We start from the raw sequence: 14976 nt of genomic DNA on the forward strand, positions 1-14976 counted from the left end.
CACTCTCTGTCTCCTATCCATGTCTTACAGTTCACTCTCTGTCTCCTATCCATGTCTTACAGTCCACTCTCTGTCTCCTATCCATGTCTTATAGTCCACTCTCTGTCTCCTATCCATGTCTTATAGTCCACTCTCTGTCTCCTATCCATGTCTTACACTCCACTCTGTCTCCTATCCATGTCTTACACTCCACTCTGTCTCCTATCCATGTCTTACACTCCACTCTCTGTCTCCTATCCATGTCTTACACTCCACTCTCTGTCTCCTATCCATGTCTTATAGTCCACTCTCTGTCTCCTATCCATGTCTTACACTCCACTCTGTCTCCTATCCGTGTCTTACACTCCACTCTCTGTCTCCTATCCATGTCTTACACTCCACTCTGTCTCCTATCCATGTCTTACAGTCCACACTCTGTCTCCTATCCATGTCTTACAGTCCACTCTCTGTCTCCTATCCGTGTCTTACACTCCACTCTGTCTCCTATCCATGTCTTACACTCCACTCTGTCTCCTATCCATGTCTTACAGTCCACTCTCTGTCTCCTATCCATGTCTTACACTCCACTCTGTCTCCTATCCATGTCTTACACTCCACTCTGTCTCCTATCCATGTCTTACACTCCACTCTGTCTCCTATCCATGTCTTACAGTCCACTCTCTGTCTCCTATCCATGTCTTACACTCCACTCTGTCTCCTATCCATGTCTTACACTCCACTCTCTGTCTCCTATCCATGTCTTACACTCCACTCTCTGTCTCCTATCCATGTCTTATAGTCCACTCTCTGTCTCCTATCCATGTCTTACACTCCACTCTCTGTCTCCTATCCATGTCTTATAGTTCACTCTCTGTCTCCTATCCATGTCTTACACTCCACTCTGTCTCCTATCCGTGTCTTACACTCCACTCTCTGTCTCCTATCCATGTCTTACACTCCACTCTGTCTCCTATCCATGTCTTACAGTCCACACTCTGTCTCCTATCCATGTCTTACAGTCCACTCTCTGTCTCCTATCCGTGTCTTACACTCCACTCTGTCTCCTATCCATGTCTTACAGTCCACTCTCTGTCTCCTATCCATGTCTTACACTCCACTCTGTCTCCTATCCATGTCTTACACTCCACTCTGTCTCCTATCCATGTCTTACAGTCCACTCTCTGTCTCCTATCCATGTCTTACACTCCACTCTGTCTCCTATCCATGTCTTACACTCCACTCTCTGTCTCCTATCCATGTCTTACACTCCACTCTGTCTCCTATCCATGTCTTACACTCCACTCTGTCTCCTATCCATGTCTTACAGTCCACTCTCTGTCTCCTATCCATGTCTTACACTCCACTCTCTGTCTCCTATCCATGTCTTACAGTCCACTCTCTGTCTCCTATCCATGTCTTACACTCCACTCTCTGTCTCCTATCCATGTCTTACACTCCACTCTCTGTCTCCTATCCATGTCTTACAGTCCACTCTCTGTCTCCTATCCATGTCTTACACTCCACTCTCTGTCTCCTATCCATGTCTTACAGTCCACTCTCTGTCTCCTATCCATGTCTTACACCACTACATGGTGATGTCAGTGAGCCTACATGGTGATGTTAGTGAGCCTACATGGTGATGTCAGTGAGCCTACATGGTGATGTCAGTGAGCCTACATGGTGATGTCAGTGAGCCTACATGGTGATGTCAGTGAGCCTACATGGTGATGTCAGTGAGCCTACATGGTGATGTCAGTGAGCCTACATGGTGATGTCAGTGAGCCTACATGGTGATGTCAGTGAGCCTACATGGTGATGTCAGTGAGCCTACATGGTGATGTCAGTGAGCCTACATGGTGATGTCAGTGAGCCTACATGGTGATGTCAGTGAGCCTACATGGTGATGTCAGTGAGCCTACATGGTGATGTCAGTGAGCCTACATGGTGATGTCAGTGAGCCTACATGGTGATGTCAGTGAGCCTACATGGTGATGTTAGTGAGCCTACATGGTGATGTCAGTGAGCCTACATGGTGATGTCAGTGAGCCTACATGGTGATGTTAGTACTGCTGCTGCTGTTCAGGTCATCCGTGGCTGACCACGGGGAGGTGACCACGGGGAGGTGGGTTAACCCACCTCCCCGTGGCTGACCACGGGGAGGTGACCACGGGGAGGTGACCACGGGGAGGTGACCACGGGGAGGTGACCACGGGGAGGTGGGTTAACCCATTTAGACATGAGGACGATTCTACAAATGTGACTAAATTTGACTGAGGGACATCCTGCCATTGGATTTTTTTGAATTTTCGTTTCTTCATGTCATGTGAAAGCAGGGAATCATAGCTTCAAATGGACATATTGGTTGTTCAGTTTGACCCACCAGTTTTGGATATACAGTATGGCTTATAGAGTATTACTACATGGCTTGGTTGAATGCTTGATTCTGATTGGTGTCGATAATGACCGCTCCGCTGTATAACTGACCGCTGCCTAATCAAACCCTCTGAGCACCACCAGCTGCGCGGCTGCGCCTCGCTTGATTTACTGCCGTTTCCAACATGACAGCCATGTAAACACACACACACAATGTCATTTACAGCTAAACATTGCTCTTAAAAATGTTTTTGAAAACATTTGAGCGAGAAATAGACGAAGCAGGACCCGAAAATTGATTCTATTTGATCAACTCACTTCCTTGTTTTCCGACAGTGCTTCAGCCCTGCAGTTGGCCAGACGCAGCCAGCACAAACTTATGGAATACTTTTTTTGTTGTGTTTTGGGTCAATGTATTCATTTATGTTAGTTAGCCATGCAATAAGCGGGATAATATCTGGCTAGGGATCTTCTCTTATGGGGGGTCACAGGGAGTTTAACCACCTCGGCTTCGCCTCGGTGGTTTAACTCCCTGTCGGTGAATTATCTCCCGACAATGACCACCTAGCCAGATATTATCCCTTACATGTCTTACAGAGAAACAGCGAGTTGAGAAAACAGGCTTGAAAGGTTCACTTCTGTGGTCTCCAACATTACACCTAGCTACATGTTTAAGCATTTATTTCATATTTACATGTCTTCTGTGGACTCTAACATTACACCTAGCTACATGTTTAAGCATTTATTTCATATTTACATGTCTTCTGTGGACTCTAACATTACACCTAGCTACATGTTTAAGCATTTATTTCATATTTACATGTCTTCTGTGGACTCTAACATTACACCTAGCTACATGTTTAAGCATTTATTTCATATTTACATGTCTTCTGTGGACTCTAACATTACACCTAGCTACATGTTTAAGCATTTATTTCATATTTACATGTCTTCTGTGGACTCTAACATTACACCTAGCTACATGTTTAAGCATTTATTTCATATTTACATGTCTTCTGTGGACTCTAACATTACACCTAGCTACATGTTTAAGCATTTATTTCACATTTACATGTATTCTGTGGACTCTAACATTACACCTAGCTACATGTTTAAGCATTTATTTCATATTTACATGTCTTCTATGGACTCTAACATTACACCTAGCTACATGTTTAAGCATTTATTTCATATTTACATGTCTTCTGTGGACTCTAACATTACACCTAGCTACATGTTTAAGCATTTATTTCATATTTACATGTCTTCTGTGGACTCTAACATTACACCTAGCTACATGTTTAAGCATTTATTTCATATTTACATGTCTTCTGTGGACTCTAACATTACACCTATAGCTACATGTTTAAGCATTTATTTCATATTTACATGTCTTCTGTGGACTCTAACATTACACCTATAGCTACATATTTAAGCATTCATTTCATATATTATTTACATCGATTTCAACTCTGACACTTTCAGACATGCTCTAGTATGTGAAGAGTCTGCCTGTGCTATTAACTCATTTTGAAGAAAAAAAAGGTTTTTCTCCTCTGGTGAAAAGCTGTAATTTGCGCGATGGCAGCTCTTAGTCAAATCTGGTCACAAATGTCTTCTAAATCATGACAGTTTTCTGAAAAAACGCATGTTTCTATGTCAAGGACCCCCAGATTATACGTAGTTCCAGGACAAGCTCGTACAGCGAGCTAAGCTTGTAGTTCTGCTATTTTGCAATAGACAAAGTTTAGAATAATGGTTAAAACGCCAACAGGAGTTCCCGTCCAGAATGGATTCAGAGAACAGAGGTCACTTTGTGTAGCTCTTAACAACACAGAGCACTTTTATCCTTGTGTGAACCAACGCTGCATTGAGAGAGCTCTCAAGTTCCCCCTCTGTTCAGTCCTCCAGTCCAGCTCTCAACGTTCTGTTCAGTCCTCCAGTCCATTGAGCGAGTCCAGTGGTTCCCAAACCTTTTCATGTCAAGGACCCCCAAGTGGACACTATTCAGCCCACGGACCCCCATTTGAAGAGATATGCCAGGGACCCCCCATAAGAGAAGATTTTTACGGCTCTAGCAGTGGATTCTTAACCTGTTTAATTTCAGGGACCCCCAGTTTGACATACATTCGGCTACGGACCCCCATTTAATGGCATTTCTATCTCTGGGACCCCCAATTTATATTGTAAAATCAATGTTGATTTAACTCCATTTAGTTCCATTTGTATAATATCTGAGTTACAGACCCATAAGGGTCCATTTGGTTCCAAACTATAATTTAGCTGGGGACCCTCTGGAACTGGCATTTAACCCATTTCGGACTGAGGCTGTTTTCTGAAAATCAAAAGAAAAAAGAAAAAAAGAAAGTATGTTGCTATATGCTGTACATGTATAGCAACATACTTTGGGGTAGTTGTTGCTGTAGTTGTTGCTGTAGCTCAATATGAATGAACCAGACAGCTCTGTCTCCTAAACACAACAGTATGAATGAACCAGCTCAGCTCTGTCTCCTAAACACAACAATATGAATGAACCAGCTCAGCTCTGTCTCCTAAACACAACAATATGAATGAACCAGCTCAGCTCTGTCTCCTAAACACAACAATATGAATGAACCAGCTCAGCTCTGTCTCCTAAACACAACAATATGAATGAACCAGCTCAGCTCTGTCTCCTAAACACAACAATATGAATGAACCAGCTCAGCTCTGTCTCCTAAACACAACAGTATGAATGAACCAGCTCAGCTCTGTCTCCTAAACACAACAGTATGAATGAACCAGCTCAGCTCTGTCTCCTAAACACAACAGTATGAATGAACCAGCTCTGTCTCCTAAACACAACAGTATGAATGAACCAGCTCTGTCTCCTAAACACAACAATATGAATGAACCAGCTCAGCTCTGTCTCCTAAACACAACAATATGAATGAACCAGCTCAGCTCTGTCTCCTAAACACAACAGTATGAATGAACCAGCTCTGTCTCCTAAACACAACAATATGAATGAACCAGCTCAGCTCTGTCTCCTAAACACAACAATATGAATGAACCAGCTCTGTCTCCTAAACACAACAATATGAATGAACCAGCTCAGCTCTGTCTCCTAAACACAACAGTATGAATGAACCAGCTCAGCTCTGTCTCCTAAACACAACAATATGAATGAACCAGCTCTGTCTCCTAAACACAACAATATGAATGAACCAGCTCAGCTCTGTCTCCTAAACACAACAATATGAATGAACCAGCTCTGTCTCCTAAACACAACAATATGAATGAACCAGCTCAGCTCTGTCTCCTAAACACAACAGTATGAATGAACCAGCTCAGCTCTGTCTCCTAAACACAACAATATGAATGAACCAGCTCTGTCTCCTAAACACAACAATATGAATGAACCAGCTCAGCTCTGTCTCCTAAACACAACAGTATGAATGAACCAGCTCTGTCTCCTAAACACAAGAGTATGAATGAACCAGCTCAGTTCTGTCTCCTAAACACAACAATATGAATGAACCAGCTCAGCTCTGTCTCCTAAACACAACAGTATGAATGAACCAGCTCAGCTCTGTCTCCTAAACACAACAATATGAATGAACCAGCTCTGTCTCCTAAACACAACAATATGAATGAACCAGCTCTGTCTCCTAAACACAATATGAATGAACCAGCTCTGTCTCCTAAACACAATATGAATGAACCAGCTCTGTCTCCTAAACACAATATGAATGAACCAGCTCTGTCTCCTAAACACAACAGTATGAATGAACCAGACAACTCTGTCTCCTAAACACAACAGTATGAATGAACCAGACAACGCTGTCAGCTGAACACAACAGTATGAATGAACCAGACAACTCTGTCTCCTAAACACAACAGTATGAATGAACCAGACAACTCTGTCTCCTAAACACAACAGTATGAATGAACCAGCTCTGTCTCCTAAACACAACAGTATGAATGAACCAGCTCAGCTCTGTCTCCTAAGGGTGCACTCACACGGTTAATGCAATTCTCTGTGCTCGTTGGATCAATGCTGTGTTGTGTCATGGCCGCCCAATGCATTTCCAATGGAGGTCACATGGTTTGACACAACATTGTGTTGTGTGAGGGGGAGGGGCGCAGTCGAATGCGCCCCTCCCCCTCACACAACACAATGTTGTGTCAAACCATGTGACCTCCATTGGAAATGCATTGGGCGGCCATGACACTACACAACATGCATCCAACGAGCACCAGAATTGCATTAAAGGTGTGAGCTCAGCCTAAACACAACAGTATGAATGAACCAGCTCTGTCTCCTAAACACAACAGTATGAATGAACCAGACAACTCTGTCTCCTAAACACAACAGTATGAATGAACCAGACAACTCTGTCAGCTGAACACAACAATATGAATGAACCAGACAACTCTGTCTCCTAAACACAACAAGCTTTTATCCACAAACAGCCTCTCGGATCTTCCAGTTTTACTGCATGATGTTTACCGCCTGGCGGAACAGGGGGGGGTGGCTGTGGTTCCTGGCTCCGGGGGCATGTTTAGCGCAGAGCCATAGAGATACAGAGTTACCACACTGAGGGGTCAGACCAGAGCCATAGAGATACAGAGTTACCACACTGAGGGGTCAGACCAGAGCCATAGAGATACAGAGTTACCACACTGAGGGGTCAGACCAGAGCCATAGAGATACAGAGTTACCACACTGAGGGGTCAGACCAGAGCCATAGAGATACAGAGTTACCACACTGAGGGGTCAGACCTGAGCCATAGAGATACAGAGTTACCACACTGAGGGGTCAGACCTGAGCCATAGAGATACAGAGTTACCACATTGAGGGGTCAGACCAGAGCCATAGAGATACAGGGTTACCACACTGAGGGGTCAGACCAGAGCCATAGAGATACAGAGTTACCACATTATGGGGTCAGACCAGAGCCATAGAGATACAGAGTTACCACACTGAGGGGTCAGACCAGAGCCATAGAGATACAGAGTTACCACACTGAGGGGTCAGACCTGAGCCATAGAGATACAGAGTTACCACACTGAGGGGTCAGACCAGAGCCATAGAGATACAGAGTTACCACATTGAGGGGTCAGAAAACTGAACGCTCGAGCGCTGTTCATGCAGCCTGGATGGAGAGAGACAAGCTGTCTATGCAGCCTGGATGGAGAGAGACAAGCTGTCCATGCAGTCTGGATGGAGAGGGACAAGCTGTTCATGCAGCCTGGATGGAGAGGGACAAGCTGTTCATGCAGCCTGGATGGAGAGGGACAAGCTGTCCATGCAGCCTGGATGGAGAGAGACAAGCTGTCCATGCAGCCTGGATGGAGAGGGACAAGCTGTCCATGCAGTCTGGATGGAGAGGCACAAGCTGTCCATGCAGCCTTGATGGAGAGGGACAAGCTGTCCATGCAGCCTGGATGGAGAGGGACAAGCTGTTCATGCAGCCTGGATGGAGAGGGACAAGCTGTTCATGCAGCCTGGATGGAGAGGGACAAGCTGTCCATGCAGTCTGGATGGAGAGGGACAAGCTGTTCATGCAGCCTGTATGGAGAGGGACAAGCTGTCCATGCAGCCTGGATGGAGAGGGACAAGCTGTTCATGCAGCCTGGATGGAGAGGGACAAGCTGTCCATGCAGCCTGGATGGAGAGGGACAAGCTGTCCATGCAGCCTGGATGGAGAGAGACAAGCTGTCCATGCAGCCTGGATGGAGAGGGACAAGCTGTTCATGCAGTCTGGATGGAGAGGGACAAGCTGTCCATGCAGCCTGGATGGAGAGGGACAAGCTGTTCATGCAGCCTGGATGGAGAGGGACAAGCTGTCCATGCAGCCTGGATGGAGAGAGACAAGCTGTCCATGCAGCCTGGATGGAGAGGGACAAGCTGTCCATGCAGCCTGGATGGAGAGGGACAAGCTGTTCATGCAGTCTGGATGGAGAGGGACAAGCTGTCCATGCAGCCTGGATGGAGAGGGACAAGCTGTTCATGCAGCCTGGATGGAGAGGGACAAGCTGTCCATGCAGCCTGGATGGAGAGAGACAAGCTGTTCATGCAGCCTGGATGGAGAGGGACAAGCTGTCCATGCAGCCTGGATGGAGAGAGACAAGCTGTTCATGCAGCCTGGATGGAGAGGGACAAGCTGTCCATGCAGTCTGGATGGAGAGGGACAAGCTGTTCATGCAGCCTGGATGGAGAGGGACAAGCTGTTCATGCAGCCTGGATGGAGAGGGACAAGCTGTCCATGCAGCCTGGATGGAGAGGGACAAGCTGTCCATGCAGCCTGGATGGAGAGGGACAAGCTGTTCATGCAGCCTGGATGGAGAGGGACAAGCTGTCCATGCAGCCTGGATGGAGAGAGACAAGCTGTTCATGCAGCCTGGATGGAGAGGGACAAGCTGTCCATGCAGTCTGGATGGAGAGGGACAAGCTGTTCATGCAGCCTGGATGGAGAGGGACAAGCTGTTCATGCAGCCTGGATGGAGAGGGACAAGCTGTCCATGCAGCCTGGATGGAGAGGGACAAGCTGTCCATGCAGCCTGGATGGAGAGGGACAAGCTGTCCATGCAGCCTGGATGGAGAGGGACAAGCTGTTCATGCAGCCTGGATGGAGAGGGACAAGCTGTTCATGCAGCCTGGATGGAGAGGGACAAGCTGTCCATGCAGCCTGGATGGAGAGGGACAAGCTGTTCATGCAGCCTGGATGGAGAGGGACAAGCTGTTCATGCAGCCTGGATGGAGAGGGACAAGCTGTCCATGCAGCCTGGATGGAGAGGGACAAGCTGTCCATAGAGCCTGGATGGAGAGAGACAAGCTGTCCATGCAGCCTGGATGGAGAGGGACAAGCTGTTCATGCAGCCTGGATGGAGAGGGACAAGCTGTTCATGCAGCCTGGATGGAGAGGGACAAGCTGTCCATGCAGCCTGGATGGAGAGGGACAAGCTGTTCATGCAGCCTGAACTGAGACAAGCTGGAGTTGGAAATACATTGTTGTCGAGGAGGCGCAAATATCAGCACCTTTGGGAATGTGTGCAACATGACAACTGTTTTAAAGTATTGCACAGTGACAACTAAAGTCTCTGTAATGTTTATGTTGTACTGTTACTAAAACAACGATCTAAAATAAAGGGATTTAAGATCATTAAAAGCTGGGCCGTTGACCTGAGTCCAGTGCGTTCTGCCAACTTCCGGTCCAGGACATTGTCACTCTTATAGCCAATAGAAGTCTATGTAGAAAGAGGACTGAAGCCCCATGAAGTGAACAGAGTTGTGGTAACTCAGCCTGGCTCTAGGCTCTCAGCCTGGCTCTAGGCTCTCAGGATGTGACTGAAGCCCCTTGAAGTGAACAGAGTTGTGGTAACTCAGCCTGGCTCTAGGCTCACAGGATGTGAGTAACAGGATGTGGTAACTCAGCCTGGCTCTAGGCTCACAGGATGTGGTAACTCAGCCTGGCTCTAGGCTCACAGGATGTGAGTAACAGGATGTGGTAACTCAGCCTGGCTCTAGGCTCACAGGATGTGGTAACTCAGCCTGGCTCTAGGCTCACAGGATGTGGTAACTCAGCCTGGCTCTAGGCTCACAGGATGTGCCTCCTTGAAGTGAACAGAGTTGTGGTAACTCAGCCTGGCTCTAGGCTCACAGGATGTGGTAACTCAGCCTGGCTCTAGGCTCTCAGGATGTGCCTCCTTGTTGTGGTAACTCAGCCTGGCTCTAGGCTCACAGGATGTGCCTCCTTGAAGTGAACAGAGTTGTGGTAACTCAGCCTGGCTCTAGGCTCACAGGATGTGGTAACTCAGCCTGGCTCTAGGCTCTCAGGATGTGGTAACTCAGCCTGGCTCTAGGCTCACAGGATGTGGTAACTCAGCCTGGCTCTAGGCTCACAGGATGTGCCTCCTTGTTGTGGTAACTCAGCCTGGCTCTAGGCTCACAGGATGTGCCTCCTTGGTAACTCAGCCTGGCTCTAGGCTCACAGGATGTGCCTCCTTGTAATTATCCTGTTTGACTCACTCAGCACCTTGTGTCCTTTCATCCTAGCTGCTGTTTGTTAGTTATTTATAGTTCATGTGTTCCTAGTCGTTAACTAGCCTCACAACTCTGCTCTGTTTGTTAGTTATTTATAGTTCATGTGTTCCTAGTCGTTAACTAGCCTCACAACTCTGCTCTGTTTGTTAGTTATTTATAGTTCATGTGTTCCTAGTCGTTAACTAGCCTCACAACTCTGCTCTGTTTGTTAGTTATTTATAGTTCATGTGTTCCTAGTCGTTAACTAGTTATTTATAGTTCATGTGTTCCTAGTCGTTAACTAGCCTTATTTATAGTTCATGTGTTCCTAGTCGTTAACTAGCCTCACAACTCTGCTCTGTTTGTTAGTTATTTATAGTTCATGTGTTCCTAGTCGTTAACTAGTTATTTATAGTTCATGTGTTCCTAGTCGTTAACTAGCCTCACAACTCTGCTCTGTAGGTACTGTGTTTTTAATGGGCTATCCTGTAAATGTGTGCAGGATTAATTGCCGTAGTCTTTGCAGCGTATGGACAATTTTTTTATTTTTTTATTTGGACAGGACAATGCATATTAATGGACGTCACATGGACGTAAATACACCGGATATAGCACAGTTGCTAATTTCCATCCGCAGTCCTCACAAGAAACACAAAACGGAAAACAGACAGGCAAACAGTGGAATACATTTAAATAACATTACATAGAGAACACAGCATAAAAAAATACACCTAAAACTAGAAAAAGTGCCCTTCTGGGCACAGGTCTCCACCAGGAGGATAGGAGTGTGAGTGTGATGTTTGGCCTGGCTTGGCCTGTTGTAGCGCCACCATGAGGCTGATTTGAAAACTGTCAAGTGGCATTTCTTCCAAAGCCTAGTGGGAATATGCACGTTGAGTAGTTGTGGCGATTTGTACAAAACGGGTACAAAGCGGGCTACTCCTGAAAAGTTTAGAAGCCAATCGTAGCCAATGAGGGTGGATTATGAGAAATCAAACAAACCCGTCTTGATCACATGACTATGGAGAGCATGTGTACCGATTTGCGTGAAATTTGGATAAAATCTGAATGAGTAATATTAGAAAATGTGTTTTACATATGTCGGCCTCCTGGTGGCGCTATAAAGAGCAGATGTGAAAACTTCCAGGCAAAGGTTTTTCCTTGGCCTCTAGGGAGGTGGCATACAAAGTTATCCACAGATCCGTGCAGTTAGAGGTAAAAACACTTTCCTGCCAGTTATAGCGCCACCATGAGGCTGAGTTGAAAATGTTCATGTGGCATTTCTTCCTCGGCCTAGTGGGAATGTGCGTGCACAATTTCACGGAAATCACACAATGTGTTCATGATTTGCAGCATTTTGTTTGAAACTGAGCACTCCTGCTTGCTTTGGAAGCCAATCTTAGCCAATCAGGATGTAGTCTGAGAAATCTGAAAGACCAGTTTCGTTGAATGGCTCTAGAGAGACTGTGTACCAATTTGCGTGATGTTTGGACAAAATCTGTAGGTGTACTGTCCAAAAACTTGTTTTGCACAAAGCGGCCTCCTGGTGGCGCTATAACAGGCCGTTCTGAAATTTGGCATCGACCGGGTTAACGGTGCCGGAGATTAGCTGATCACGGACGGACGGACGGACGGACGGACGGACGGACGGACGGACGGACGGACGGACGGAGTGCAAAACATACTCTCTCCCCATGCCTTCGGCCTGGTGGAGACAATAATCATGAATGGTTGCAGCTTTGGTTTTCAAGCAACCATTTTTTCAGATTGTATTTAAAAGATGGAAATGTAGCACAGTCCCTTATACGCAGAGGAAGGCCATTCCATGCTACACAACCTTGTAGATCATTTTCACACAATGTTTGGCTATTTTTGCTGAATGTTTGTCTCTCACGACATTGATTGATTGATTGATTGATTGATTGAAATATTTATTAACAGTTTGCAGAATTACAGTACATTTCAAGCACAAACTCAATACAAAGGCTGTTAACTGTGAGTGGACGACCCAATTAAGCATTACACTTGTTTACAAGAGGGTCCACCATGTTCAATTCATCAAAACATTTAGAGACGTACAAATAGACACTTCTATATAGACAATAGAACAGGAATTCATCATAATGGAGGTCAAAAGGGAAAATAAACATATACAGTGAGGGAAAAAGGGGGGGGGGGGGGTGTTGGGGGGGGGGGGATTCAGATTGTACATGCCCAGAATATGGACGCTCGATAGAGCTGTCACAATTAAACACTTAAGTTAATGATTATTTATTGTCACACAAATAACTGCATTAACGATTGAATTGTGTTTTTTTGCAAATCATGAATAGAAATTTAATTTCTGTTTTGGCTTTTAGGCTTTTTTTTTTATGTATGACGATTTTTCAACGCAGGTTACGATTACATAATTGTGATTATCTCAAATTATTATTACGATTAGACCATTATATAATAATTGTGGGGGGGGGTGGGAATGTTTGTACTGTATGTCTTGTCTTTAAACCTGAAAATGTATAAATAAAATTCTAAAACAAAAAAAGTAAAGCTGTCTGTGGGGTTAATGTTTGTCTGTCTTATCATTCCAGAGATTTCGACGCGCTGTCTAAGGAGAACGTGTACGAGAACAACCGCCTGGTGAGTCTGTTTATGAGTGGTGCCACTCCTATACGCAGCAATGTGTGTGTGAGTGGTGCCACTCCTATACGCAGCAATGTGTGTGTGAGTGGTGCCACTCCTATACGCAGCAATGTGTGTGTGAGTGGTGCCACTCCTATACGCAGCAATGTGTGTGTGAGTGGTGCCACTCCTATACGCAGCAATGTGTGTGTGAGTGGTGCCACTCCTATACGCAGCAATGTGTGTGTGAGTGGTGCCACTCCTATACACAGCAATGTGTGTGTGAGTGGTGCCACTCCTATACGCAGCAATGTGTGTGTGAGTGGTGCCACTCCTATACACAGCAATGTCTGTGTGAGTTGTGCCACTCCTATACGCAGCAATGTGTGTGTGAGTGGTGCCACTCCTATACACAGCAATGTGTGTATGAGTGGTGCCACTCCTATACACAGTGTGTGTTGTCTGTCCCTCTAACCTGTTGTCCCGTGCTGTCCCTCTAACCTGTTGTCCCGTGCTGTCTGTCCCTCTAGCCTGTTGTCCCGTGATGTCCCTCTAACCTGTTACTCCGTGCTGTCCCTCTAGCCTGTTGTCCCGTGCTGTCCCTCTAACCTGTTGTCCCGTGCTGTCCCTCTAACCTGTTGTCCCGTGCTGTCCCTCTAACCTGTTGTCCCGTGCTGTCCCTCTAACCTGTTGTCCCGTGCTGTCCCTCTAGCCTGTTGTCCCGTGCTGTCCCTCTAACCTGTTACTCCGTGCTGTCTGTCCCTCTAACCTGTTGTCCCGTGCTGTCCCTCTAACCTGTTACTCCGTGCTGTCTGTCCCTCTAACCTGTTGTCCCGTGCTGTCCCTCTAACCTGTTGTCCCGTGCTGTCTGTCCCTCTAACCTGTTACTCCGTGCTGTCCCTCTAACCTGTTGTCCCGTGCTGTCCCTCTAACCTGTTACTCCGTGCTGTTCCTCTAACCTGTTGTCCCGTGCTGTCTGTCCCTCTAACCTGTTGTCCCGTGCTGTTCCTCTAACCTGTTGTCCCGTGCTGTCTGTCCCTCTAACCTGTTGTCCCGTGCTGTCTGTCCCTCTAACCTGTTGTCCCGTGCTGTCCGTCCCTCTAACCTGTTGTCCCGTGCTGTCTGTCCCTCTAGCCTGTTGTCCCGTGCTGTCCCTCTAACCTGTTGTCCCGTGCTGTCTGTCCCTCTAGCCTGTTGCCCCGTGCTGTCTGTCCCTCTAACCTGGTGTCCCGTGCTGTCACTCTAACCTGTTGTCCCGTGCTGTCTGTCCCTCTAACCTGTTACTCCGTGCTGTCCCTCTAGCCTGTTACCCCGTGCTGTCACTCTAACCTGTTGTCCCGTGCTGTCTGTCCCTCTAACCTGGTGTCCCGTGCTGTCACTCTAACCTGTTGTCCCGTGCTGTCTGTCCCTCTAACCTGGTGTCCCGTGCTGTCACTCTAACCTGTTGTCCCGTGCTGTCCCTCTAGCCTGTTGTCCCGTGCTGTCCCTCTAACCTGTTGTCCCGTGCTGTCTGTCCCTCTAACCTGTTGTCCCGTGCTGTCCCTCTAACCTGTTGTCCCGTGCTGTCTGTCCCTCTAGCCTGTTGTCCCGTGCTGTCCCTCTAACCTGTTGTCCCGTGCTGTCTGTCCCTCTAGCCTGTTGTCCCGTGCTGTCCCTCTAACCTGTTGTCCCGTGCTGTCCCTCTAACCTGTTGTCCCGTGCTGTCTGTCCCTCTAACCTGTTGTCCCGTGCTGTCCCTCTAACCTGTTGTCCCGTGCTGTCCCTCTAACCTGTTGTCCCCGTGCTGTCTGTCCCTCTAACCTGTTGTCCCGTGCTGTCTGTCCCTCTAACCTGTTGTCCCGTGCTGTCTGTCCCTCTAACCTGTTGTCCCGTGCTGTCTGTCCCTCTAACCTGTTGTCCCGTGCTGTCCCTCTAACCTGTTGTCCCGTGCTGTCCCTCTAACCTGTTGTCCCGTACTGTCTGTCCCTCTAACCTGTTGTCCCGTGCTGTCTGTCCC

General features: G+C 46.9%; 1 protein-coding gene across 1 annotated transcript in view; it reads left to right on the plus strand.

Moving 5' to 3' along the window:
* The window catches only part of micall1a (MICAL-like 1a), a 61767-nt gene that overhangs the window by 8313 nt on the left and 38478 nt on the right, over window positions 1-14976 (plus strand). The window contains exon 2 of the mRNA XM_079500370.1: window positions 12950-12998. Within this exon, the coding sequence (XP_079356496.1) occupies window positions 12950-12998 (49 nt within the window). The remainder of the gene's footprint in view (window positions 1-12949; window positions 12999-14976) is intronic.

Source organism: Electrona antarctica (assembly GCF_951216825.1).
Source record: "Electrona antarctica genome assembly, chromosome: 4".
Classification (NCBI taxonomy): domain Eukaryota; kingdom Metazoa; phylum Chordata; class Actinopteri; order Myctophiformes; family Myctophidae; genus Electrona; species Electrona antarctica.